Source organism: Pteronotus mesoamericanus, unplaced genomic scaffold (assembly GCF_021234165.1).
Source record: "Pteronotus mesoamericanus isolate MK-2021 breed Mesoamerican mustached bat unplaced genomic scaffold, CSHL_Meso_final contig_53, whole genome shotgun sequence".
NCBI lineage: Eukaryota > Metazoa > Chordata > Mammalia > Chiroptera > Mormoopidae > Pteronotus > Pteronotus mesoamericanus.
This window is the reverse complement of record NW_026555195.1, coordinates 3375960-3401084: the sequence shown is the minus strand read 5'-3', so window position 1 is coordinate 3401084 and position 25125 is coordinate 3375960. Positions and strand designations below refer to the sequence as shown.

General features: G+C 52.8%; 1 protein-coding gene across 1 annotated transcript; it reads right to left on the bottom strand.

The window, feature by feature from the left end:
• Positions 1-1215: 1215 nt before the first annotated feature.
• Positions 1216-24552, bottom strand: ADAMTS15 (ADAM metallopeptidase with thrombospondin type 1 motif 15). The gene is made up of 8 exons (XM_054579416.1): positions 23596-24552; positions 12049-12181; positions 11379-11546; positions 10862-11145; positions 5290-5467; positions 4315-4496; positions 4033-4208; positions 1216-1990 (listed from the first exon to the last, which is right to left on the bottom strand). Exons 1-8 carry the CDS (start codon positions 24550-24552, stop codon positions 1216-1218), a joined length of 2853 nt encoding a protein of 950 aa, XP_054435391.1.
• Positions 24553-25125: the final 573 nt, after the last annotated feature.

Here is a 25125-nt window from a genome sequence, read left to right as displayed (position 1 = left end):
GAAGCACCAGGACACCACTGCCCCGGGGGAGGGACAAAGGTGGGTTCCCAGAGAGCGCAGCCTGAGGTAGCAAATAGTGAACCCCGTTTTGCAACTGCAGAACGTTTAGCCTGGGATGTAACATGGTATGCTCAAGGCCGTACTGTGTGGAGTTGTCCAGATGGAGACCAGCCTGCGGGCATGTGGATTTTCAGCACCTAGCCCTCCTGGGCATGTCCCATGCCCTCTTGGTAGGCACAGGACCGTGATCACCTCGAAGGCTCTCTGAGACAATGCAGAGCCTAGGGCGTCAGCCTGATGTATCCCTGCCTCCCTGGAGGAAGAAGCCATCAGAACTGGGGCCTCCCGCTCCCCACCCTAGAGCCCGGTGACAGCTGAGCCCTCTGGATCTGTCCCCAAACTCCCTGCCTCAGCCACAGAACCCACCTCCCCTTACAAGTGTCAGCATTTTTTGAATGGTCGGATCCCTCGTAAAGAAAACAACAGGCTCCCTTTTGGCCTCCTATCTCTACCTGCAGAGCCTCAGAACACACCTACGCGAAAGCCCTCCCACTAGTCTGGTGTCCTGGATGACACAGGGAAGCGTGGTGTCTCTAAAATGGGCAGCCAAGAGTAGAAGGACAATGAGGAACCTCAGGACTCCCCCTATGCACCCAGCTCTCCTCCAAGAGAGGCCCAGGCCGCAGGCACAGCTCTCCCCTCGGTTCCTGCTCGCCCCCCGCCCATTTTTACTGTTCAGTCCGTGTCACTCAGAAAAGGAAAGTGGGCTAAAAGCACCTGTTCAGAGATGGCTCAGAGCCCCTGGGGCCACCTGAGGGTGCCAAGCCGCTGGTATGGCTCTTCCAGCAGCCTGTGGCCTCCCTTACGGGGGCCAAGGTCCCTGAAGTTCTGCCTGGGAATGCCCGTCCTCCAGGTCTCTTGGAAACTGGACCCCAGCACCTTCTTGTCCAGCACGCGCACATCTCAGCCTCTCCCCGAGACCGGGCCCGGAGGAGCCGGGTGTGAGGTAGACTGTGCGTTAGTGACTTAGCTCCCCGCCCAGGCCCCGGGGGGCAGGAGGGAGCCGCTCCCTCCCACCCTTGATCCTTGTCCCTGGATGTGGTGACATCGTGGCATGGGCCCTTGGCCACCGCCCTGTGCCCACAGCTCCAGCTGGCCAGAAGACTGGCAGCACCCACGGGGTGGACCGTGAGGAGGGGAAAGGGATGGCCCAGTTCAGCACGGCCTCAAGATGCAGAAGTCCAGTTCTTGGGGCTTCTGACGCAGGTTGCACTGGTCCCGGGCCAGCAGCCGCCCGCTGTGGCCCAAACACTTGAGCGGACGCCTCTTAAATCCCCTGCCACAGCTCTTAGAGCAGGGCGACCAGGCACCAAGCTCCCAGGTGGGGCAGGGGTCCCCACAGGAGCGCGTCTCCACCGGCCGGTGGGTGGCGCCGCAGGCAGATGCTGTGCGCTGCCCCGAGGGGCCGCGGCAGACCACGGCCCGCCTCTGCAGGCCGCTGCCACAGCTGGCGGAGCACGGCCCCCAGCTGCCCGCCACCCAGCGCGCCGCGGGCCTGTCGTCCGGCTGCTCCACTTGATTGGAAAGGCTGAGGACGCTGTTGTGGAGCACAGAGGGGCCCCGGGGGTCCTTGGGGTGGGAGGACTTGTCCTCCCGAGGTTCTTTGGGCAGGTAGAAGGAATAGCGGACCCGCGGGGGCGTCATCTTCCCCACGGAGAGGACCTCCACGGTCAGGGGCTCCAGGATGGGCCGCGACGCCTGCAGGCTCTCCACCGCCATGCCCGTGCCGCTGTAGCGCAGCACGCTGCCCTTCACCACCAGGTCCCGCTCCATGGGCGACACCACGAAGTGCCCGTTGAGCAGGTACTTGCCCTGGCTGTTCTTCAGGGCCAGGTAGTTGTCATCTCCAATGAGCCCCTTGTAGCCACGCTGGCGGATATCGATGCTCGAGGCGCCTGCGGGGATGGCCACCACAAAGTTGTAGCCGTGCCTGTGGCGGGAAGGGGAGTGTGCGTCAGACAGGTACCTGTATGGCAAGACCTCGATCCCACCCAAGTCATAACAGATTCCCCTGTCGCAGAGCCTGGCGTGGGCGGGAAGGTGGCAGGGCTGCCTCCACCTCAGCCCAGGGGCATGGAGGCTCACATGCCCAGGTGAGGGCGGCTGTCTTCAGGTCATCTTGAACCACCTGTGCCGGCTATATTGCCTCCTGATCTTTTTCTCTTCAACACAATTGCGCTTTGCTGAATTCTAGCCTGCGAGTGAACGCAGAACGTTGGAGTCCGAGAGCTGCTGACCACGCCCTCAGCTGTCGGCCTTAGATAACTTACTTGGAGGTCACAGGCACACGTACCTCATTGCAATGTGATTGGGATTCAATAAGCTTCAGCACATAAAGCATGAAGCTTAGCACCTGGCCCACAGTAAGCAGGTTGTAGAGAGCTACGGGAAGGCAGGGGGCGGGGGGCGGGGAGGGAGTCAGGCTGCGGTCCCTGAGTCCTGGGCTGGGGCCTTGGTGCACAGGTGCATGCCAGCCCTGGAGCCGGGGACCCAGATCAAGCCTTGGCTGGGACCCCAACTCTCTGGTGGCTTAAGAAAGCCAGCCTCTCTGGGTCCAGTGTCCTCATCTATACGATGAATAAATTAAACTAGATGACTTCAGAGGTTCCTTCCAGTTCCAATAGTCTGAAAAGAGCACCTGTCAATTGAAACAAGTCTGGAGGTATTAACCTTTCATTCCTCACTTGCTCCCCCTCCCCCGCCCCGCAGTTCCCTGTGAAGGACAACCTAGGACACCAGCTGCCTGCTGTGTCCAAGCGACCAGAGACGGCGCCCACCTAAGGGCTCAGCAGAGGGCCCTGGGTTCGGGGAGTGCCGCGGAGGCTCCTGGCCAGCCGTCAGCAGCACCTGGGCTCCCAGATTTTCAGAGCCAACCGTACGTGTCCCTCCAGTGAGAGCCCAGGGGCTCTGCCTGGCCCAGCTGCTCCCAGACATGGGCCAGGGCTTTCAAAGGAGCACATTGCTCTAGAAAATAGGAGAGAATGTGCTGGACCTCGGAGAGCGCAAGCCAGGGAGCCGTGGGCTCTGGGGCTGGGAGGAGAGGCCAGAGACACTTCTTCAGCTGGTCCTGGCACAGGTCTCCCAGGAGGGACCCCTTCAGCCCCAGCCCCCACAGGGCCCCTCTCTACAGCCAGTGCCATTCTCACTTAACCTGGTCTCCAAGGCCAGGGCCTCAGGTTCAGGGAGAGGGTGGCTGTCACATTTTGCCTCCAGGAGGCGTATCATAATCATGAATATTCAGTGAGCATTTATTATGTACCGGGTAGTATGCTAATAAGCACCTTACTTGGATGAACTCCCTTAATTCTCACAATAGCACTACATGAAACGTATTAGTGACATGCCCACTCTGTAAGTGAAGAAATCTATTGTTCTAGAGACTGCCCAGGCCGGTGTGGCTCAGTTGGTTGGAGTGTCGTCCTGTAAACCCATTTCCCGGTCAGGGCACATGCCTGGGTTGCAGGTTTTGTCCCCAGTCAGGGCATGGGTAGAAGGCAACTGAGAATGTTTCTCAAATCAATGTTCCTCTCCCTCTCTCCCTCTCTCTCCTTTCCTCTCTCTCTCTAAAATCAATAAGCGTGTCCTTGGATGAGGATTTTTAAAAAAAGAGACTGTGTCACTTGCCCAAAGTCATCTAGAATATTGGGAACTGAAGCTTGAACCCAGGTCAGCCTTACCCTAGGACTCTAGACAGACCCTAACAGCTCCCTGCCATCTCCCGGAATAGCATCTCCCGCTAAGTGCTGTCCTCCTTGAGCTTTCGTCTTTGCAGTCATCTTTGTTTGCTGAATGAATGAATGAATGAATGAAGTCATGTTCTCAGAAGAGTGTGTGTGGTCTCCACAGCAAGGGTACTGGCCAGGATCTGACACTCACCCCAATGGAACTCAAGCTTCCAATGCCTGGGCACAATGCTACTCACGCCCCCTCTCCCCTGCACCCTGGCCACGCCCTCCAGGGCCCAGAACTCACATGGGCTTGGTGAAGAGTCCTGTCACCTTCTTACAGCTCTTATTGTCTCCCCCACACACCCCGCACTTGTCGAACTTCTTCTTGGAGCCCAGTTTCCCGTCGCAGCCAGCTTTGATGCACTTGCCCTGGACGCAGACTGAGGTTGAGTCAGGAGTACACAGCGTACCGTCCACCACCTGCAGCGCCCCCCGGAGGGGGAGAAAAGGAGAGAGGGGCAGCTCAACGGGATGCTCTCCTAAAGACCTTGAACCTCCTCTGACCTCCTGACCCAGGCTCGCTCACCTTGGGTGCCAGCACGTAGAAGTAGCCGGTGCCATTGGCACGGCAGATGAGCTTGCACTTGTCCTGGGGGGACACACCTGAGTACTTGGGCACCCACGCCACAGTGAGGGTGAGCCGGTTGGTGCTGTGGTTGTAGCCATTGAAGGCCTCGCATTGTTCTTCCCGGAAGCTCTTGCCAGAGGCTGCGGAGGGAGAAAGCATGTGCAGAAAGCTGAGGGGAGGGGCAGAGGGGAGGGCAAAGTAGAGCACCCTCTCCAATGAACCTTCAGCAGTCTACTGAGATGATTTTCAGACTGCTATTAAATGTATAAAATAAATTACATAGATTACAAAGAATACCAATTATATACATATACAATTACCAATATATTTTGAAACGTTTGCAATATATGTGCTTCCTTGTTAACACAAATAACAAGACTCAATAATGAGTCTATAACCACTGTAATTTTGAAGTAGTGACAAGCACAAATGACCTTTTGAGAAATCTGTGACAACTAAAATATAATGTGAAATATCCATGATTTCTGCTGGTTACAAAGCCACAGGTATCGTTACTACGAAATTTTGGTTAGTAAAAAAATACTAAATTTCTAATTGAAGGAAATTCTAAATTTTACATTCAGAAAAGCTTAGTAAAAATAGAGATGTTATTTTCTTCCCACCCAAGGTCATGGGCCCTGGACAATGAATCCCTGCTTATAAAGAAGGGCTTGGGAGTACTTAAGAAGAGGACTTCATGCCTTTGGGGCATTGAGCCTCCCAGCCTAAGTATCTGGAAGAAAGCATCCTTGCCAAGGAAGGAGACAGAGAAGCTATCCCAAAAGGAATGCACACCCATGCATTCCCAGGCTCTGTCCTAAGGCACAGAATCTTGATTCGCTAAGTTTGTGACCATGAATTGCCCAGAGCGGGGGCTGCAAGCGCCAGCCTGGCCTTCCCCAGGCCCAGGCCACCGCTGCCCTCCCTCCTCACCTGAGCTGGGGCAGGGCTCCAGGCTGCAAGATCGGTATTTCACCCTTACTCCTTCGCAGTACTTGCCGCCGTTGGCCGGGGTGGGGTTGCTGCATTGCCGCCGGGCCAGCTGCACTCCCCCGCCACAGGTGCGAGAGCATGGGCCGTAGGGCTCCCATTTGGCCCACGAGCCATCCACCTGTGAGGAAGAGCCTGTTACCCTCCTGCATGGGTCGGGTGCCACACCCACACCCTGAGCCCGCCAAGAGTGGCACTGGTCCAGCCTCCGCGGCCCGTCCCGCCAGAAAGAAGGCCACTTTGTATCACCAGGGAAAAAACAACAAGCAAATGATCAGCGTGCGCAGGGCCCACACAACACTTCAACCTAGTAACCCGCAGATGCCAACTGCTCCCGGGAACAAATGCGGCCGCTCAGAAGAGAGGCATTTTGGGCTGTGTGGTCAGGCAAGCCAAATTCTACAGTCTCCCACGTTTCAGGTCCTTCATCTGCAAAAGCAGGACCCATAATGCTCACGCATGTGGTCAGATCGAAGATTTAAATGATGCAACGTGTATGAAAATCCCTAGCAGGGTGATTGCCACGTAGGAGTCCAAAGCTTCTCCTTTTGAAGTGTTGGCATATTTACAAGTCTCCACATCTAAGGCATGGCCAGCCCCCAGCCTTGCAGGAAGCCATAGAGATCTGAATATTTGTATCTATAAATGTTTAATAATTCAGACTTTGCACAACACCAAACTGATCTTAACCTCAACTGGGGGCTGAATTTGAAAAAATTTCACTATAAGCAATTCTAATGCTTGTGCTAAGAGGAGATAGACATGAAACTATTAAGCAATCTTAAAACTCCATTTGGCTTCGGGGCGAGTGATGCAGTGTTGTCTTATTTTTTAAGAGGGTGGAGAGGGGATAGAAAATTTATAGTCTTCATTATGTTTTTCTTACGATGACAGTAAAGTGAGTTTCTATCCCCTGAGCACGCATCAGTTGGGCAATAAAGGATCAGCCTCATTATACAAGCCTGGGATTGAAACGTTGTCACAGATCATCCGAAACCACTAATCCACATGGAGCTAATCAGGAACTGGCTGCGTGCAATGCAAACACTGTAATTTATGACTATATTCAGCCTATTTATTCTATCTGTCCTTCTGTCAGGTAGTTGCTTCGTTGTGTCAACATGTCTGTCTCACCTTGTAAAAAATCACTTTCCCTTTGCCCTACCTTCCCCTCAAACTGGTGCCCCACCACAATCCACCCTTTTGCTTCTGGGAGAGTCCTCCACGTTTGCTCTTTCCACCTCCTCCCCACTCGGCGCCTGGCACGTGGGTTTCGTCCCCATTGCACCACGGAAGCTGCCCTCAGTCAGCGAGGACCTTGTAAAGACCAAGCCTGTGCCTAGGCCTCCTCGTCTCGTTTCTCTGCAGTTCTTTTCCTTGCTCCTGTGACTTCTGAGACGATGCTGTAGGTGTTATTCTGGCCTGGCCTCGCTCCCTCCTACCCATTCCCACAGGAAACATGCATTGTGCTCCTCCCACACACCACTCATTCGTTCATCCACCAAATATTTATTGAGTTCCTACTACATGCCTGGCCCCATGCGCAGCAAATCTGTGTCGTTGAAGCAATCGCCTCCTAGCAGGGCAGGAAGACAGCCCAAAGAAGCCTGTGCACATAGTGTCAGATGGGGTTAAATGCAGGTGGGGGAAAGGGAGATGGGAAGGGCCCCAGTGAGCTGGGGTGCTCTGCATTGCAAGGGGTTACAGAGGCCTCACTACAGAGGTGACATTTCTGCAGAAGCCTAAAGGAAGAAGGGGAGTGGGCTGTGCAGATATTAGGGAAAGAACATTCCACGCAGAGGGAGCAAATGCAAAGACCTGGAGGAGGGAGGTTCCTGGAGTTCTCCAGGGTCACGAGAGCAAGTAACCCTGGTCACAGGAGATGAAGGGAGAGTCAGGGCTTGCTCATTCTTATTTTTTTACAGTGATTTGTAAGGGATGGGAGGAGATTTTCTGTTCTACTTGTTTATGCATTTATTGATGGATTCTTGTATCAACCCTGAGTGGGGATCAAACCCACAACCTTGGTGTATTGGGACGATGCCCTGACCACCTGAGCTACCCAGCCAGGGCAGGGCTCCCTCCTTCTAAGACATGAGTGATGTCCCAGAGATAGCATGGCCCAATTTACATTTTAATGGACCCCTTTGGCTGCTGTGGTGGAAATAGCATGTCAGGAGTAAGATCGGAAGCAAGCAGCTCAGTCAAGGAACAAGCACAACCACCCAAGGAAGACGTGGTAGAGGCTTGCACCAGGGTTACAGCAAACGAGGTGGTGAGAAATGGTTCAATCCTGCATCTATTTTGAAAATAGAGTCAATGGGAATTGCTGAAGTATTGGATGTGAAGTGAGAGAAAACGGTGTTGGCACGAGCAACTGCAAGATGGAGTCACCAAAGCAGGTTTAGGGGAAATAATCAGGAGCTCGGTTTCCCAGATGCTGTGTTTATGGTGTTTAACTGTTATCCACATGGAGACATCAAGATTCACTGGGGCACTTCAGTCTGTAGGTCAGGAGACAGGTCTGTGCTTGATGTCCAAATTTGGGAGTCCTCAACATGGAAATATAGATAGCATTTAAAGCCAGTAGTCTACAGAGATTGCCCAAGAAGTTAGTGTGAACAGCGAGGAGGGCTAGGGACAGAGCCCTGGAGCTCTGCAAAGCTGGGAAAATGAGACTGTGAGGGAGAGTCAGCGATGGAGACTGAGAAGGGGCGGCCTGTGAGGGAGGAGGGAACCAAGAGACACCAAAGACTTCTTCCCTGTGGAGAGAGTGATTCACGCACAAATGCTGCCAAACAGGTCAGGCAGTGTGAGGAATAACTGGTCGTTGACTTCAGCAACGTGGAGGCCGTTTCATGGCCTTACCAAGTCATCCTGGAGGGAAGGTGGGAAGGAGACCCTGATTGGAACGGACTCCAAAGAAAAGTGGCAAGACAGGAACTGGACAGAGCAAGTTCATACAACTCTTCCAAGGGACTTTCTATAAAGGGAGTCAGAGCGATCAATTGCAATACATGGAGAGGACATAGGATCATGAGAAGTTCGGTGTAAGACAGGAAAATTTAGAGGTAGTGTGTACCCTGACAGGAATGACTCCACTCAAGAGGGGGACATCTGATACTGCAGGAGAGAGGAGCACTGATAGAGCACTTCCCTGGAATGGATGAGAGGGGCCCGTATTCCAGTGCAAAGCGTGCAGGCTGGCCTCAGATAAGAGTGTGGACAGGTCATCCATTGTCAGGGAGAAAAAGGGGAGGATATGGGCTCAGAAGCAGGGCAGATGGTGGGTGGAGTGGTGAGAGTTGGTTGGAGTTCTCTTCTGATTATTTTATAGCTTCTTTTTTCTTAGTGAAATAGGGAGAAAGGTCCCTGGCAAAAGTAAAAATGAGGAAGGAACATTTGGTAATAGGAAGACAGAGACGATGATGTGAAATAATAGTTTAGGAGGTCGGGAGAGTGAACTAGAGAATTCACATATGATATGACCCATGGGCAACATTCCGGGCCCACTCAAGTGCCCAGGTCATGAATTTAAACTGAGACCAGTGAGCACACGTGCATGTCCTTCTCCAGCCACAGTCATCTATTCTGGCACAACGGAGGAGGTGAGAGAGCTGGATTCCCCCAAGGTGGCGTCTTATCTAAGTGAATGGGGGCATGGGAGTCGACCGTATAGGTGAAGGAGCAACTTTAACAATGAGCGTGGAATCTCAGCTCAGTAAAGAAGTTGGTGAGGACATGAGAAGAGTGAGAAACAAAGACAAAATGGTCTGATCGATAGATTGTCGGTCCAGATGGGATGGAAGGATTGTTGGAGTCCAAGCACTGGAGTGAGTGAGTTGGGGATATAGGGCCTTGGCAGTCAGGGTGGTACGCTTGCAACTGAGGTCCCTGGGGGACTGCAGTGATTACCAAGAGAAGCTTTGTGTTTGACCTTGGCTGACTAGGACCGTGTCCAATGTGGAGGGCTAGGTTTCAGTGGAAAGAGGTTTGGTGGAGAGACTGTTCATAAAAGAGGTTGAGGATATGGTGGGTTTTGCTGCTGATGGACTGAGAATTCTCAAACGCATGTGAGAAGATTGTGCTTCTCAGGTTGTGTTTCTTGTATACAATATCCTCTTGACCAATCCATCTCTTCACCCTCCTGATTCAGCTTCTCTAGAGCAGGAGCCAGCCACGACCGGCCTGCGCTCGGGACCTTCTAGTCTAAATGCAGCGGCCAGGTGGTCAAGGCAAGTGCCATCCAGCCCCGAACCACCTCCCCAAAGGGGATTCTGATAGAGCCCCAATCTGCCCGCCCCTCCAGCTCGCCCACTTCCCTGACTTCACTCCGCTTCCGCTCCATCTCTCCCCACTCATCCCTTGAGGTTCCTTCAAATCCAACCCCCTCATCAAAGTTTTTTCAGACCCCTCTAATGATCATTAATCTCTCACCCCTGCTCTCCCATGATACGTTCCCATACTTCTGCCTTAACACGTAACTCACACCTCTCCAGAGTTCCATCCCTAGCATCCCCACTAGCCTGAGAGCCCTCCGAGACATGGCCCATTTATATTTATTTTCCCAGCCACCACTGGGCCCTACACAGCTCCCTGCACACAATGGGTTGTTGCCTAAGAAATGGCTAAGGTTTAGTTAAATATGTATTCTTATAACACAGAAAAAGATTTTACATAATTCTGTACCACACCCATCTCAGGGTAGTTGCTAAAATGCCGGGAGAAAGCTTTTTTATTATATTGCTTCTGTGTACACAAAAGCCCACACCTGGCCCTCCTGCAGCCGGGCCGGGCCGGGCCGGGCTGGGCCGGGCCAGCGTGCAGAAGGAGCCGTCCCCACCGGGGCAAGGGAGACTCGGAGGGACTGCTAATTCCCGCCTTGGAAAGTGCAAACCCCTTTACTGCCCCAGCCCGGGGCCTGAAGTTTTTATTATATTCAGAGAATATTTTAGGTTTGGGATTTGTTCTGTTTTGATTATTATTCCTACTTATCAGGAAAAATCAAGTTTGTTCCATTATGATACGGCTTCAAAAAACAACCATCACAACAGAAACTGACACTTGGCCCAGGATGTAGCAAAGCACTGAGGCTGGCACACGGGTCCCCTTCCTTTCAGTTCTGAGCCTTGTTCATCTCAGGCCCACAGCTCCCTGGAAATGGAACACTCTCAGATAGAGGGAAGCAAGGAAGGAACCAGTGAGAGAGCAACTCCAACTAGCGAGTGTTCAGCTTTGAGCCCAGAGCTCCCTCCCAGGTAGACAAGGCAGAATTCAGCTCTGGGACCCCTCGCTCTACTTGAAGGACTTTCCTACCTGCTTAAGGCCTCTCCAAGTTTTCTCACCTACCCTATCTTTTCTCTCCTGTCTTTGAATCAAGAAGGCAACAGAACCACAGAGAGGGAAGTCGAGGCACAGCACGGCAATGCGATACAGTTACAGTCACATAGCAAATTTAAGATGAATTCAGTCCCCAGTGGAGGGCCCAGAGCTTGCGCCCTTCCAGCCCACTCACCCTGTACTTATTGAGGTTGTGTCTCTCCACGCAGGTCCCCTTGAGGCAGAACTTGCCCTCGCCGCAGCTGGTGCCATCTGCCCAGGGGAAGTGGCGGGTCTGGCACACCATCTGCCCCTTGGCCTTGCCCGTGCACCACAGTTTGGTGCAGTACTGCATGTAGGGGCAGGGCTTAGAGCCCACGCCAAAGGCCAGCTCACACTGCTGGCTCAGGGTGTAGCTGGTGCCCGGCAGGTCCTCGGGCAGGGCGACGGGCTTGCTGGGTTGGTCCAGGAGGCAGTCTCCTGCAGAGACCCAAGGGCATTCGTTAGGGATGAGCTGGGGAAGGCGAGGCCCGGCCAGCCCAGTAGCTGACGGGTAGGGAGAGAAGGAAGCGAGGGGCAGTGGAAGGGACCACTTCAGGGCCCAGTTCTTTGGGGTCAGGGACACCTTGGGTAACAGAGCGAAGGTCCAGAGAAGTGGCGAGCGCTGCCAACAGCGACAGCGCGGATGCTCCCGCTCTGTCACCCCGGCTTACCGTGCCCACTGTCCAGGAAGTCGGTGATGATGGCCGCACTGCAGGCTGACCAGGGGTTGGCACGGTCGATCTGGATGAGCGTCGGGGACATCATGTGGTTGGCTTGGAGCTTCCCGAACACCTCCTCACACACTTTCACGTTGTCGTGGGGCATGTTGAACACATGGCCTGGGGGCGGGGAGGCAAGAAGATGCAGAGGGCCGTGCAGTTTAGAGGGCATGGGCGCGGCTGTGAGGGGGATCAGTCGGGGAAGCCAGAGGCCCCTGTCAGTGGCTTTCAGGCAGGTCATTTCTACATATGGATATTTTCCTTTGCAAATGTCCCCAAGATCATGTTCTTGTGTTCTCTGACCCATCCGTCAGACTGCAGGCTCACTGAGGACAGCAGGGTATTTAACTTATTTTCCTCTTGCCGCCTAACTGATGAGGCCTCTGACTGTTTAGGTCCTCAGGCAATGTCACTGGCCAACTGAGCTGCGGTCCTCAGAGAAATTCAAACAAAGCCATTGCTACGGAAGACTCTAACCCTGAAAAAGGACCCCTAAGGTTTCGGGACTCGAGAAAGCAAAGACAAGCCTACGTGCCTACCCCCTGCCCGAGCACCAGGGAACCGCAGGAAGGCCCCAGAGGGGAGATCTCCTGCCCCCTCCAAAGGCCCCCTCCAGCCTTACCCAACTCATGGGCCGTGGTGAAGGCTGACGGGAGCCCATCGTCCTCGATCACAGAGCAACTTCTCTTGGGGTCGCACATGGTGCCCACGTCAGCCATGCCTAGCGTGTCACAGGTGGTGGCTCCACACAGGTCCTGCCAGGGTGAGGAAAAACAGAAGCCAGCCAGAAGTTAGAGACAGTAACAGAAAGGACCTAAAGGGAAGAAAGCATTCCAGCTCGTTCGCATTCCAAGCCTGACCAGATGCAGCACCTTTGCAGCCAGCCCTTTTCCCCGGGAGGCTGTGGGGCTATTCATGGAATTGAGCGGGCTGAGGGAGGAGGCCTCAGGAAGAAAGCTCTGTGGCTCACAATCCTATCCAGGGCGGTCCTGTGGGAGAAAATGAGGAGGTACAGATTAAACTACAAGGGCCATTGCTTTATATAGCACTGGCCTTCCAGGCCAGAGAGTGGCGGCTCCCTCGGCGGGTGAGTCTCGGCCATGCCTAACTGAGGCTGGGGGGGTGGAAGGCCAACATGCTTTGCATTTGGTCAGCTCTGTGCGGCCTCGGTCACGGCTCAGTGACTGCTTTTGGACAACCATGAATTAAGCTCAGACTCTTGGCCAAAGGGTCCCTGGCCAAGGACCCACCCATGCCTGAGATCTGGCTTCCTTGGGTTGGGAGGAGGCAGAGTAGGCTGGACACAAGCCTCTACCCAAACACAGTTAAACTGCTATAGAAGCTCAAGGGGACCGTGGGCTCAATGCGTGCTAGGAAGAAGAAACAAATTAAATGGATTGCGACCCAAGCAGGAAGGGCCTTCTTTTTATACGGAAGTGTAACTTGCAATAGGAGGTAGGGCTTCTAGCAGCAAACCTGACAGGATGTGGAAGAGCGAAGAAATGGGGCTCCTGGTATATATATCTCAAAGGCCTTCCTGAGCACATGGGGCAGCAATGCATCCAGATACCTGAAAAGCCCAGGAGATGGAAAGAGAGTAAGATACTTGCTCACATTCTGCTCCACTTAAGAAAGCACTGTTGAGCCCTGGCTGGTGTGGCTCAGTGGACTGAGTGCCGGCCTGCAAACTAAAGTGTCTCTGGTTCGATTCCCAGTCAGGGCACATGCCTCAGATGCAGGCCAGATTCCCAGTAGAGGGCGCACACGAGGCAACCACACATTGATGTTTTTCTCCCTCTCCTTCTCCCTCCCTTCCCCTCTCTCTAAAAATAAACAAGTAAAATCTCTAAAAAAAAAAAGAAGAAGAAGAAGAAGACACTATCAAATCGGTGATGCTGGTATTCTGCTCTCTACATCTTTGCCTTGAATGTGTAGGGCAATTTACAGTTCACAAGAAACTATTACATGGATCACCTCATTTCATCCCCACAACAGCTTTAGAAGGCAGATATGTTATTGTACCTATTGGTCAAGGGGGGAATCTGAGACTCAAGATCCTGGGTACTCATGGTGATGATTTATTAAATGCTGGCACTGTGCGTGCACCTCGCACACATGATCCTACTGAATCGTCACAACGCCCCACTGGAATAAGAGCTGTTATTATCACCTTCTTCAGGAAAGGAAGCTGAAGCTCAGAGAGGTTCAAGCCTCCAGCAGAAATCCGCCCTCAACATCTGTATAAGTGAACAGCCAGGGCTCTTTCCAAAACATCACAGCCAATCACCCAGCAACTCCTGAGCTAATACTCCAGAGAAGGCTCTGTGTGTGTGTGTGTGTGTGTGTGTGTGTGTGTGTGTGTGTGTGTGTGTTCTCCCCTGGGAACCAAGGTGTTTGCACAAACACACACACATGCAGAGCTGCTCTCAATTTCGTTCTTTTTAGAGCTGTGTGTGCGCGCATGCGTGTGTGCACAGGTGCGTGCTGACATGGGGAAAACGTGGGTAACACGGTTAGCGGGGTCAGGGGGCATGGGAGGAAAAGTGGTCATAGTACAGAAAATCAGCAAAATTTAATACAAAGCACTCCGAAGTGTACACCTGAGCCATCAAACTGCGTCCTACGATCAGGTGATAGTCACACCTCCTCATGAGTGAGGCTATCGTGGCCAGAGAACCTCCAAGGTGGTCAGGCTGAAGTCCTAGTTACCGACGGGCAATAGGCGTGCGCAGCCCTGATCCGCTGTCCTGCGCTGGCGTGTGGCCTTTCTTCCACTTCTGGGAGCTCCACATGGTGAACCTTGAATTCCCTTCTCTCTCCAAAAGCCCCATGTCCCAGGAAGATCTCCTTCCCCAGGATTCTGAAACCTAGAAGGCAACTGCTGCCAACATTTGCCCGGGGAAGTTCCCCCGACAAGGACTATAGGGAATCTGATTACTGAGGGACTGGACTGAGTCACAGGGACCAGCTTGGGGATGCGGCTAAGGGGCGCAAGATGGGGAAGGAGGGAACAAAGGTTCAAGCAGGGGCAAAGCGAAGCGGGGGTTGGACAATGGGGCCCCTATGCCCCTGGACACTAGAGTGCAGGGTCCCCAGTAAGGCGGTAGCCTCTGAAAATTCCTGCCTGATGGTCAGAGCCTGTAGGACAAGCATGTGATACTGCCCTGAGCCACCACGTGCACTCACTGTTGGCCTTACGTGAGGGATAGGGTACAGGAGTGGGAAGCCTAGATTCTGGTCCTGGTCCCATCACTAAGTAGCTGTGGGACTTTGGGCAAGTCACTTCTCTCCTCAGGGCCTCAGCTTCCTACTCTGTGGAAGGGCCCATTCTCACCTAGAACCAAGACTATACCAGGGCCTTAAGCCTCTGCTCCCCCTCCCCTCCCATCCCAGGGTGCTCAGTGCCTTCTGGCCTCCTGGGTTCTAAAAGGAACACAGAGAATGATGTGCTTTCCAAGTGGAAAAACCCTGAGGATGATCTTGTCCACAGACCTACGCGGTGTAGAATGAAACAAACTCACAGAAAGTAAAGATCTCCCAGGTGGTAGTTCGAGCCCCACCCTCCGCCGCCCATCAGAAATGGCTAGAGCAGATGCGGAGCTCCAACCGGGGTCTCTGACGCCTGGGGACCTCTGCGTCTGGGAGGTCCTTAGAGCCAAAGCCTCCTTCCTCTCAAGGAGGTGGACTCTGTGGAGCAAAGACTTGCAGCTGCAGGCCGTTCCTGGCCAGGAGCAACCTGTTCTTTCCATTAAGAAATCCCAGTTTCTCTGGATCAAACGAGAGGAACAAGGAAAGAGCCGGCAAATTTCTTGAGGGTCCGGTATAGCTGAGAGCAACTGTCCTGCAGTAACCAGTTTCTTCATTGCAGAAAAATGCAGCTGTTTGGGGTCAGAGACTCTGCCTGCCCCTCCTCCCCTCCCTGCCGCCGCCCTGGGACTCGCTGGGCCGCAGTGTGGGGGGTGCCTGCAGGCCCAGCGGGGGCTCCTTCGTGGCACTGAGTGCCTCCACCCTCCTGGCAGGGACTCACACGCACTCACACCGCGTTAACCTCTTCAACTCAGGCTTCTGTGTCCGTAAGTGGAAGATGCTCTGGCTCTTCCCACCTGGAGCAGGTACGTACTTCCCAGCCCAGACCCCACCTGCCTCGCTATTTCTGATCATTTGTCATGTCTCCTTGTGACTGCAGTTGCTGTTCCAGATCATCCAAGACTCATCCTGGCCAAGTACTAATCTGCCTGGATTATTCTATTCTAACTGTCCCTTTTTATAAAATATTTTAAGGCTGGAGTGCCCTGGCCCAGCAGCTCAGTTGGTTGGAGCATCATTCCATACACCAAAAGGTTGAGGGTTCTATTTTCTCGGTCAGGACCCATATCTAAGTCACAGGTTCGATTCCCAGTGGGACACATACAGGAGGCAACCGATCAATGTTTCTCTCTCACATTGATGTTTCTCTCTCTTTCTCTCTCTCCCTTTCCTTCCTCTCTCTCTCTCTGAAGTCAATAAACTTATCCTCAGTGAGGATTTTAAAATAAATATATAAATAAATAAAATAAAAAACATTAAAAAAAAAAAAAAGACTGGAGCCACGATTTGAAAATAAGTAAGAATAACGCCTTGCTGGGGCCAGGCTCATCTTACCAAGGTTGCTCCCTGCACGCCCACCACTCCCACAGGCCCTCCTCTCCGCAGACCCCCTGCACAACTGCTCCCACGCCCCTGCCATGTGCGGAGAGGCTCAATATTTTCCAGCAGGAAGGAGGGGTCCACAAACATCAATCGCATTAATTTTGTTTTAATGTGGCAGAAGATACATGCGTTCTCAAGTAGCCAACTGTCTGGTGACATTGAACTCCTGGCCTGCAAGCCAGTGCGCATGTTCACGGCCACATCCCAGCAACCCATACTAACCTCACAGGACTTCGGAGCCATCCTGTCCTTCCGCAGGTGAGGAGACAAGGCTCAGTGAACTCAGATTAATCCCCCAAGGCCACAAGCTACTGAGTTGAGAATGGGGTCCTGAATCCGTGCCTTTTGACACCAAGGCCAGTAGTGGCCCTTGTCTGAATAGCTCCACACCGGGCAGGATGTCACAGTTACTGGCGAGAACTGCCTGCACTAGTATTAACACTGCCCCTTGAATTAGCTTCCCATCTGAGTCTCTGCCATGTCTCACTGTGTTTTCTCATCCAACCCCAAATCCCCTTGTTTGTAATCCCTAAGGACCTTACTTTGCTAAAAAATATATATATATATATATATATATATATATATATATATATATCTCGCAATTCAGTGCTGGGCAACACAACTAAGGATACCCTGAAATTTCTATAAGAAGATCTGGTTTCACTGGAATATAAACCCCTCAATATGTACAAATGCTATTATAGCAAGAGACTGAGGTCATCAAAACACTGAGAATTACCTCAGTGAGGAAGAAGAGGAACCCAAAGCTCACAGGAAGACCACACATTCCCTAGCAATCACCAGTTCACGAGGGGTACATACCAAACATGACGATAGTAGTTTACATCTCCTGAGTTGCTGTTACGTGCCAGACACGGTTCTAAGAGTTTTACCTGTAGTAGCTCATTGAATCCTCATAGCTGCTCTAGGAGGGAGATGCCATTAGAAGGTCCCATTTTAACCTGACTGGTGTGGCTCAGTGGGTTGGGCATTATCCCTCAAACCAAAGAGTCACTGGTTCGATTCCCAGTTGGGGCACATGCGTGGGTTGCAGGCCAGGTCCCCCTGTGTGCGTGTGTGAGAGGCAACCAATCGATGTCTCTCTCTCCCATCCATGTTTCTCTCCTTCTCTTTGTCTCTCCCTTCCTCTCTCTCTAAAAAATATATAAATAAAATCAGAAGAAGAAGTAGGAGAAGGAGGAGGAGGAGGTCCCACTCTACAGATAAGACCCAGAGAAGATAAGTAACTAGGCCAGGGTCAAACAGTAAGCCCCGGGGGGTGGACAGGGAGGGAGGGGCCGAGGGAGCGTTGAAATCCCGGCAGTGCAGCCTCAGAACTAAGCAATTCCACGAATCCATACTGCTTTTGGCGCCCATGCACCCCAAAAATGAATGCGCTGGAGAATCTCGAGAGGGCAAGATTGTCCGTACCGTGCACCAAGCCCCCAGGGCACAGGCTGATCTCTGGTGCAGAGGGGCAAGGGGAGATGGGAACGCCTGGGTTAAGTACCGAATGCTCTTACAGCAGTGTCGACACTGCCTCCCTGGGCCAGCCAGCGCCTGGCTCCAAGCGCCGCACCTGCACTGACGTACTGACCCCATCGCTGCCATGGACCCAGCCTGCCGGCTCCTTGCTGGGGCCCCTCTTTTTCCCAGGGAAAATCCTGATGGCAAAGAGCCAAGACAAAATGCCAGAGGATCCTAAAACTCTCTCTCCCAGCCCTGCAGCCTGACAGCCTTAATCAACGTTGGATTAATGATCCCCAGGAAGGGAGGTGAACTACCTAACCACCCATAGATACGTGCGGGTCTTTCACTACGTCAGCACCTTCCTTCCATGAACACACACTTAACAACGGGCGGTGTGCAGGGGCCACTGAGGGCTGCAAGGATGTGAGATGGTCCTGCTTTAAAGGAGTTCACAGGTCAGTGGGACTGCCGAATGCTGGAGTCCACAGTTTCCACACAAAAGCAGGAATGTCATCAGACAAGTGTTAAGTAAACGTGCAAGGGCAATGAATGGGACAGAATGCTTTAAATCAGGCCCATCCCAACTGTAAAGTCTGGCAAAGGACTGGTAGGTAATCATTCAGCAGCAACAAACATTTACATCCACCCTCCCATCAATGGTGAATACGTTCCAAGACCTCCCAGTGGATTCCTGAGACCGTGGATAGCACAGAACTCTATATATACTATGTTTTTTCCTATCCATACATAGCTATGATAAAGTTTAATTTGTAACTTGGGCACAGTAAGAGATTAATAATAAAATAGAACTATTATGTGAATGTGGTCTCTCTCTCTCTCTCTCTCTCTCTCTCTCAAAATATCTTATTGTCCTGTGGTCACCTCTTCACTTAAAGGAAACACTTCACAGCTTCTCATTGGCACATGGAATTCCAGCATCGCTGCTCCTGCAACTTGGGGCCATGGCGAAGTCAAATAAGGGTGACTTGAATACAAGCACTGCAGTGTCGCGACGATAGACCTGGTAACCCAGAGGGTTACTAAGTGACTAGCAGTGCACAATTTAAAACACATGAATTGGTTATTTCTGGAAATTTCCATCTAATATTTTCAGACCGCAATGGACGCAGGTAACTGAAACTGTGGACTGGGGGGCTACCGCCCTAGTGACTACTAAGGTCGTGATGAGAACAGCTGCCATTAACTGGGTGCCAATTCTGGAAGACGAGATAGCTCCTCCTTGGAATAGCTGGCAAGTTTGGTACCGACACTCTCATCATTACCCTCAGTCTACAGATCAAAGAGCCAATTCATTCAATGTTTGTTTATCGAAGTGCAAGTGTCGGGATCCCAACTTAGCTCTGCCTGACTCCCACACTATGTTCCGCCCATTGCCCTTCCCACGGTGCCAGGCGTCAAGGCGAGCAGAGGGTAGGTGCCGAGAGTGATACAACTACAGAGAGGTTTGCAGGAAGGAGAAGAGTGAAGCCTAAGGAAGCGAAAGCCTTCTTTGCCTTCCTGACTAAGCCAGCGTGCAAAAAAAAAAAAAAAAAAAAAAAAGAACAAAAGGTTCCGGTGCACTTTACCACTGGCTGACTGACTTGGTGTAAGAAAAGGAGGGAGAGGGGGGGCAATCCTATGCCACGCCCTCCTCTCCATCCCCTCACCTTTCCCCTGCCTAGAAAGAGTGGCATTAATTTTCCAGTTAGTGACATTTACAAACTATTACAAACCAAATCTACTGATGCTCCTCTCTGTTAATATTTTCCAAGGCCTGACTTGGAAAAAGGCTCTTGCAAATTATGATTTTTTTATTGTATTGAGAGATACACGTAAAATACATATTATCATTTTATTTTTGTATCTAAACACTGAATTTCACTGCCATATGTCCCCTCCCCCCACAAAACCTAGAAGCACTTGAGGCCCAAACAAGAAGATAAGCACCAAGCTTGGGCTTGGGGGAGGCCTCGGAAAGGTGAGCGTATGAATGAAGACAATAAAAGAGAAGAGAAAGATGACAAAGAGCCTCGGTGACCCCAAAAGAGGAAGAGAAGAGCGTGGAAGGAAACAGGGAGAGGAGAAGAGGATGCGGGAACAGGAGCAAGTGGTACTAAGCACAACAGAAAAAGTCAAGTAAGTGAAGGACAAAGCAGGCTGAAAACCCACCAATTACAAATCCTAAAGAAACAAAGTCCAAAGGAGGAAATGTCACAAATAGCAAAATGGGCGGTTGAGCGGAGGAGGGGTCTCCTGCGAGGCAGACAAGAAGCTTCCTTCCCCGTCACCACCAGCTCCCACTCCCAGTTCTTTTCTGGAAACCTGTCCCTCTGAGCATTTCCCAGGCTCCAGTCTGAGAAGAATGGTCCCCGACTTGAGGAGTTCAAGTCCCACAGAGCCTCCCTCCCCAGGACTCTTAAGGCATCATGTTGTAAGGAGCTGTCTCCCTGTTGGGCTCCCTGGCAGGCACTAGAGTCTTGGAAGCCAGAGGCCACGTCTTACTAATGTCTGTATCTCCACAGCCCAGGATGGTTCCTGGAAATAATAGATGCTCAATAAGTATTAAAAGAATGTACGAAAAAACGAATGAAAGCTAGTCTATCACAAAGTTCCCCCAACAGCAGAGGCACTGGACTCGACAAGAGAAGAGAATCTCAGCACGAATTATCGGGCTCCCGCCGCCCAACGCAACAAGAAGCCTCAGAAACTTTTCTCCTCATAGAAATAAATGTCCACCCAGAAAGCCTGGCTCTGTTTCTGCACAGTCCTGGTTCCAATCCTGCGCTGACCTCACTCTGCTGTTATGAAGCTGAAAGCTGATCGCTTTATAAAATCAGATGTGCGCTCTTTCTCCAGGAACATGAACTTTCTCTGAATCTTTAAGTAAACTCCTCCAATTGTCAAAATACTTGTCGTATGATCAATTTTTTCTCCTTTGTGCACAGGATACTCCCTGGGTCTTGTCTTCCCAGTGTTTTGATTTCAACACCCCACCCCCTCCCTCTGCCTGCCAAGAGGACAGCGGCATCTCCCCATAGCCCGGCCCAGACTTGTTTTCATGCACAGCAACTCTGTCAGTCAAAGGGGAGTGGGCTCCAGTGCCTGCAGGTCATGTCGCTCTAACCGCTCTCCTTTCGGGCACCCCAGCACCTGGAGCTCTAAAGAACCAAGCCCAACCCTTTCCTAGATGCATTCTCTCTGTGGAAACCACATTAAAGTGTGATCAAGTAGAAAGAATTACTGCCCTGGCTGGGTAGCTCAGTTGGCTGGAGTATCAACCCATGCACCAAAAAGGTCGCAGGTTCAATTCCCAGTCAGGACACATACCTAGGTTGTGGGTTCAATCCCTTCTCAGAGTGCAAATGAGAGGCAACTGATAGATGTTTCTCACCTCTCTCTCCCCCACTTCCTCCCTCTCTAAAATCAATAAACATATCCTCAAATGAGGATTTAAAAAGTAGTTTAAATATTTAAAAAGTCACCAGCCATTTTTCAGATCTCTGGGAGAATCAAAAAAACAGGTGACTCTAAAGGTGCCCATCATTCCCAGATGCCTCATAAACAAAAGGCGGTTTACAAACTAAGCACATTTCTAAAAACTTCTTATCCAAACAATCTACATATATAGTATATACATATAATCACATTTTAGTCTGAGATGCATTGGTTACACCAACATTATAGGCCAGATTTAAGCAGAGCAGCTCATACATCTGACTGGAAGGATTACTACTGACCCTCAAAAAGTAACAAAAGTCCCTCTTGTGTTGGAGTGCAGCAGGAGACTCCTTCGGGTTCCCGGAGACCACATCTGCCTCAGTCTAGAAAGCACAGCTGTGCGCGCATGTTCTCATCGCATACTGTACCTTCCCGGGGGAGCTCAGGAATGAGCAGTTCCTAAGACTCTGAGAATGCAGCAGGCTCTGAAGTCTGCGCTGGCAAGGAGGTGAGGGAGCGATGTTTACTCTAAAGCGGAAAGCACATACGTGCAGGATGGACCTGCCAACACAGCCTCCCCACTTTCTGGCTTTGCCCTCTAGATGCCTAAGAGAAAGGCAGCTTCTAAAAGTCACATCTTGCGCTTCATTGCTTCTGACTCAAGCGGTCATACATCTTGTACCTATTATGCATGGTCAACATGGTCCCCTGGGGATCGCGCACACACCACTGACAAACAGAAGCTGTCATGCCGTTTGATGGCTTCTTCTTCAAAAGGCAGATCATTCCCCTTGGCATGGCCCATGTTCCCAGCAGGAGTCCTCCTCCAAGGGCTGGTTCCGAAAGTCAGCTTAGCCACTAGGCAGCAGAGACTAAGGTCTGGTACTTTCAAGCCAGCGAGTGACTTCCACAGGGGCATCCCAGAGAGCAGAAGAACAACAGCTGCTTTGCCCATTAAGATATCCTGTTCTCAGCCTTTGCTTGCTTCCCCCAGCAATCTGACTGCCGAGCTGGCCTGTGCGCAGAGGTCAAAACCACCTCCTCTGTAGTTTCTCCGTGACTCAGGCCGAGCTCGCAGGGGCTGGGCAGTGGCTGCTCTATAGAACTCAACTGAAAGAATGAGAGCAAGGAAACAGACTCAGGCCAAAGACATCCCTAGCGAAACCAGGTGGTGGGAGGAGAAGGCTGGGAAGGGAGGAAGTTCAGCTGCAGGAAGGGACTAGCTGTGCCAAATGGGTTAGTGTGGAGGACTCCAGCTCCGGCCCCCAGTGCGCCGGTCCAGCTTTGAGGGGCCATTTGGAGATAGTGGAGACTCAGAGCCCCGCAGGTAACCCTGGGTTCCGCGCCATCCCGAGAGCGCTGCGGTTAAAATAACAAAGCAAGAGCATGGCACGGGTTCGAGTCACAACCCCCCAAATCAGAGGAAGCAGGTCACGTGACTGTCCCTCTTCCTCCCAGTCTCCTGTATCTAAGAAATTTCAAGAATCCAAAACCTTCACAGTACCCCATCACTCCAACATCTACAAATCTAAACTTTCACAGGTCCATAGCAAAGAAAGCAGAGCTGCCTTTCTGATCCTCTTTCTACTCCCAGCCTTCAGTATCTTTCCAAACGTGTGTGTAGCGAGGGTCTCTAAATGCTCTCCACTGAGCTCACACCACTTCCGCGCTGCCAGGGGCAGAAGCGGGAGCTCGGCAGTCAAGAGCGGCCACAGGAAGTTGCAGTGATTTGGGTCCAGAGCAACCCTGCCCGCTCTGTTCATAGATGCCTCAGGGCAAACCCTCCGCTGACAAGGACAAGGGAAAATTCAAAGAGATCTTCCCAACTCAGTTCCAAGTGAAACTCCAAGCTCCTAACAGGTGCCCTAACTAGCCTGCCTGCTCTGCATGCACTGGAAGCCCCTCACATAGAAGAGCGCCCGGCACAAAAGGGTGTAGGAGAGGCAGCAATGACAGACGGAATGGTCCCAGTACTTGAGTCTATCACTGCCACCTGCAGAATATCCTAAATGATTCCCTCCCTCCCAGTGCAGGTTTTCCAGGCCCAGCACAGAGAGGATAAGTGAACATGTTAGCCATGAGAAATGCAGCCAGGTGCTCAACTGGGCCGTTTGGATTACCTTCCAGTTCTACAAGCAAGAGGAGGAAACCTGAGTGTCTGAAATGACTTAGACGCCCCCATAGAAAGGGGCGGACTTTTTCCCTCCAACGCCATCCTAAGAGCGCCTCCTATCTGCCTTGGGAACGAACTGCAGCTCCTGGGCGGCAACTTCCTGGGTTCCGGCCCCTTGGCGCCAGATCTGGGAGGCGCTGATTGGCCACGCCAGGCCAACACCTTCTGAAGGAGCAAGCACTCCTCCGATCGCCCACGTGCATCCAGATGCACGTGAGCCAGAGCTCTGCAGAGCACAGGAGCGGGCTTTCCCTGAATGACCCACAGTGAGAGTTGGAAGACATCAATGAAATTTAAACTTGGGGCATTGCGCAGCACAAAGGGCATCTGGAGAGCTAAGGACAGTAATCGTAAGAAAATGAAGCTATCTGGGTCCAGAGAGGTGACGGGTCAACTTACCTGCCTGGTGAAGAGGATGGCTGTGTCCCAGTACTCCGCGTGCTTGTCACTCACTTTGTTCAGTTTCTTCTGCCAGGCACAGAAGTTGCGCAGCGTCAAGGCCGCGTTGCCGGTAATCTTGGGCCCTGCGTCGCGGTCTCCGAGTAGCAGCACCTTGACTACGACGATGTTGATGGGGTTAAGAATGCTGGGGTGGCGGTAGAGTCGCGCCGCAGTGGCCAGTAGCGTCAGGAGATAATGCTCCAAGTCCATGCCATGGAACTTGACCATTGACTCGTCCGCCACCACCAGTGTCTCCACGTACCGCGGGATTGACACGAAGCGCTTGGCGCGCCCAGATCTGCGCCTGTTGCGACTCTCCCCTAAACCGGTCCGCCGAGGCTTGTAAGGGTCCAGAGCCCGCAGAATGGCGGGGTTCCAGCCTGAAGCCACCCCGCAGCGAGAGGTGGGATCTCCGGCAGGCCCGCCAGGGGCGCCCCGGCGCTGGAGGAGGTGTGCGCCCTGGCTGTTGCGCTGCCCGGCGGACGCGCTGGCGTTGGGCAGCGGGCTAATGACATACTCGGCGCCTCGGTAACCGAAGGCTCCGCGTAGCCCCCCGCACAGGCTCACAGCAGCGAACGAATCCGGCTCGGCGTTCACGTCCCCAGAGTAAAAGCAACGTCGCAGGTCTGGGGAGCTCCCGGAGAGCCCCTGGAGGGGGACACCCAGATGCTCAGTGGCGAAGGCGGGCGCCAGGAACTGAGCATCTGGTGTCAGGTGTAGGTAAAAGTCCTCCTGAAACGCTGTAATCTGATAAATTAGCCCCTGATCCCCCGGGTCCTCGGGACCCTGTCGGTAGTATTGGCGGCCGTTGATGTCCGGGTCTAGTCGGATGGGCACCACCACCTCCCGCTCTGGCTCTGAGCCGCCAGCGGGTCCCGCGGCAAGAGCGAGGGTTAGGATGCCCAGCAGAAGCATGGCGCCGGGCAGCGCACAACGGTGCTATCGGAGCAGCCGCCGGCACGGTCTCTGTGCAGCCCGCGCACCGGAACCACCGACGCTCCGGCAGCCGGCAGCTCCGAGAAAGGAGAGCGAGGCGAGGACGACTCCTCCCAGAGCGGTGAGCCTGCGCCCGTCAGCCCGCGCCTCCTACCTGTGCCTCCCCAAGCAAAGCGCGCTGCGGGAACTTAAGTGCAACCGCTGTCAAGTGTAAGGACGAGGTTCTGCAGCCGAAAACTAGAGGGAGGTGCCGGGCCGCTTCTCCGAAGCGCAGCCACTCGCAGCGCCACAAACCGGGCGCTGGGCGAGCCTATTAAAGGCCCCCTTTTCTTTGGACTGCCCAGTCAGCGCCCCTCCCTCTCTCGTCTCCCAGCCTCCCAAAGCTTGCAGCTGGGAGCCTCCCGGGGCCACCGAAGAACTCGGTCCCGCCTCCGGAGCCGAGAGCCACTTGGCGGGGAGGGAGTGGCGTTGAGCTGAGGCAGGAGGCGTGGGCTGGCCAGAGAAACCGGCGCTGGAATCTCGGTTCTCGTTTTTTTGCCCTCCCGTTATGCC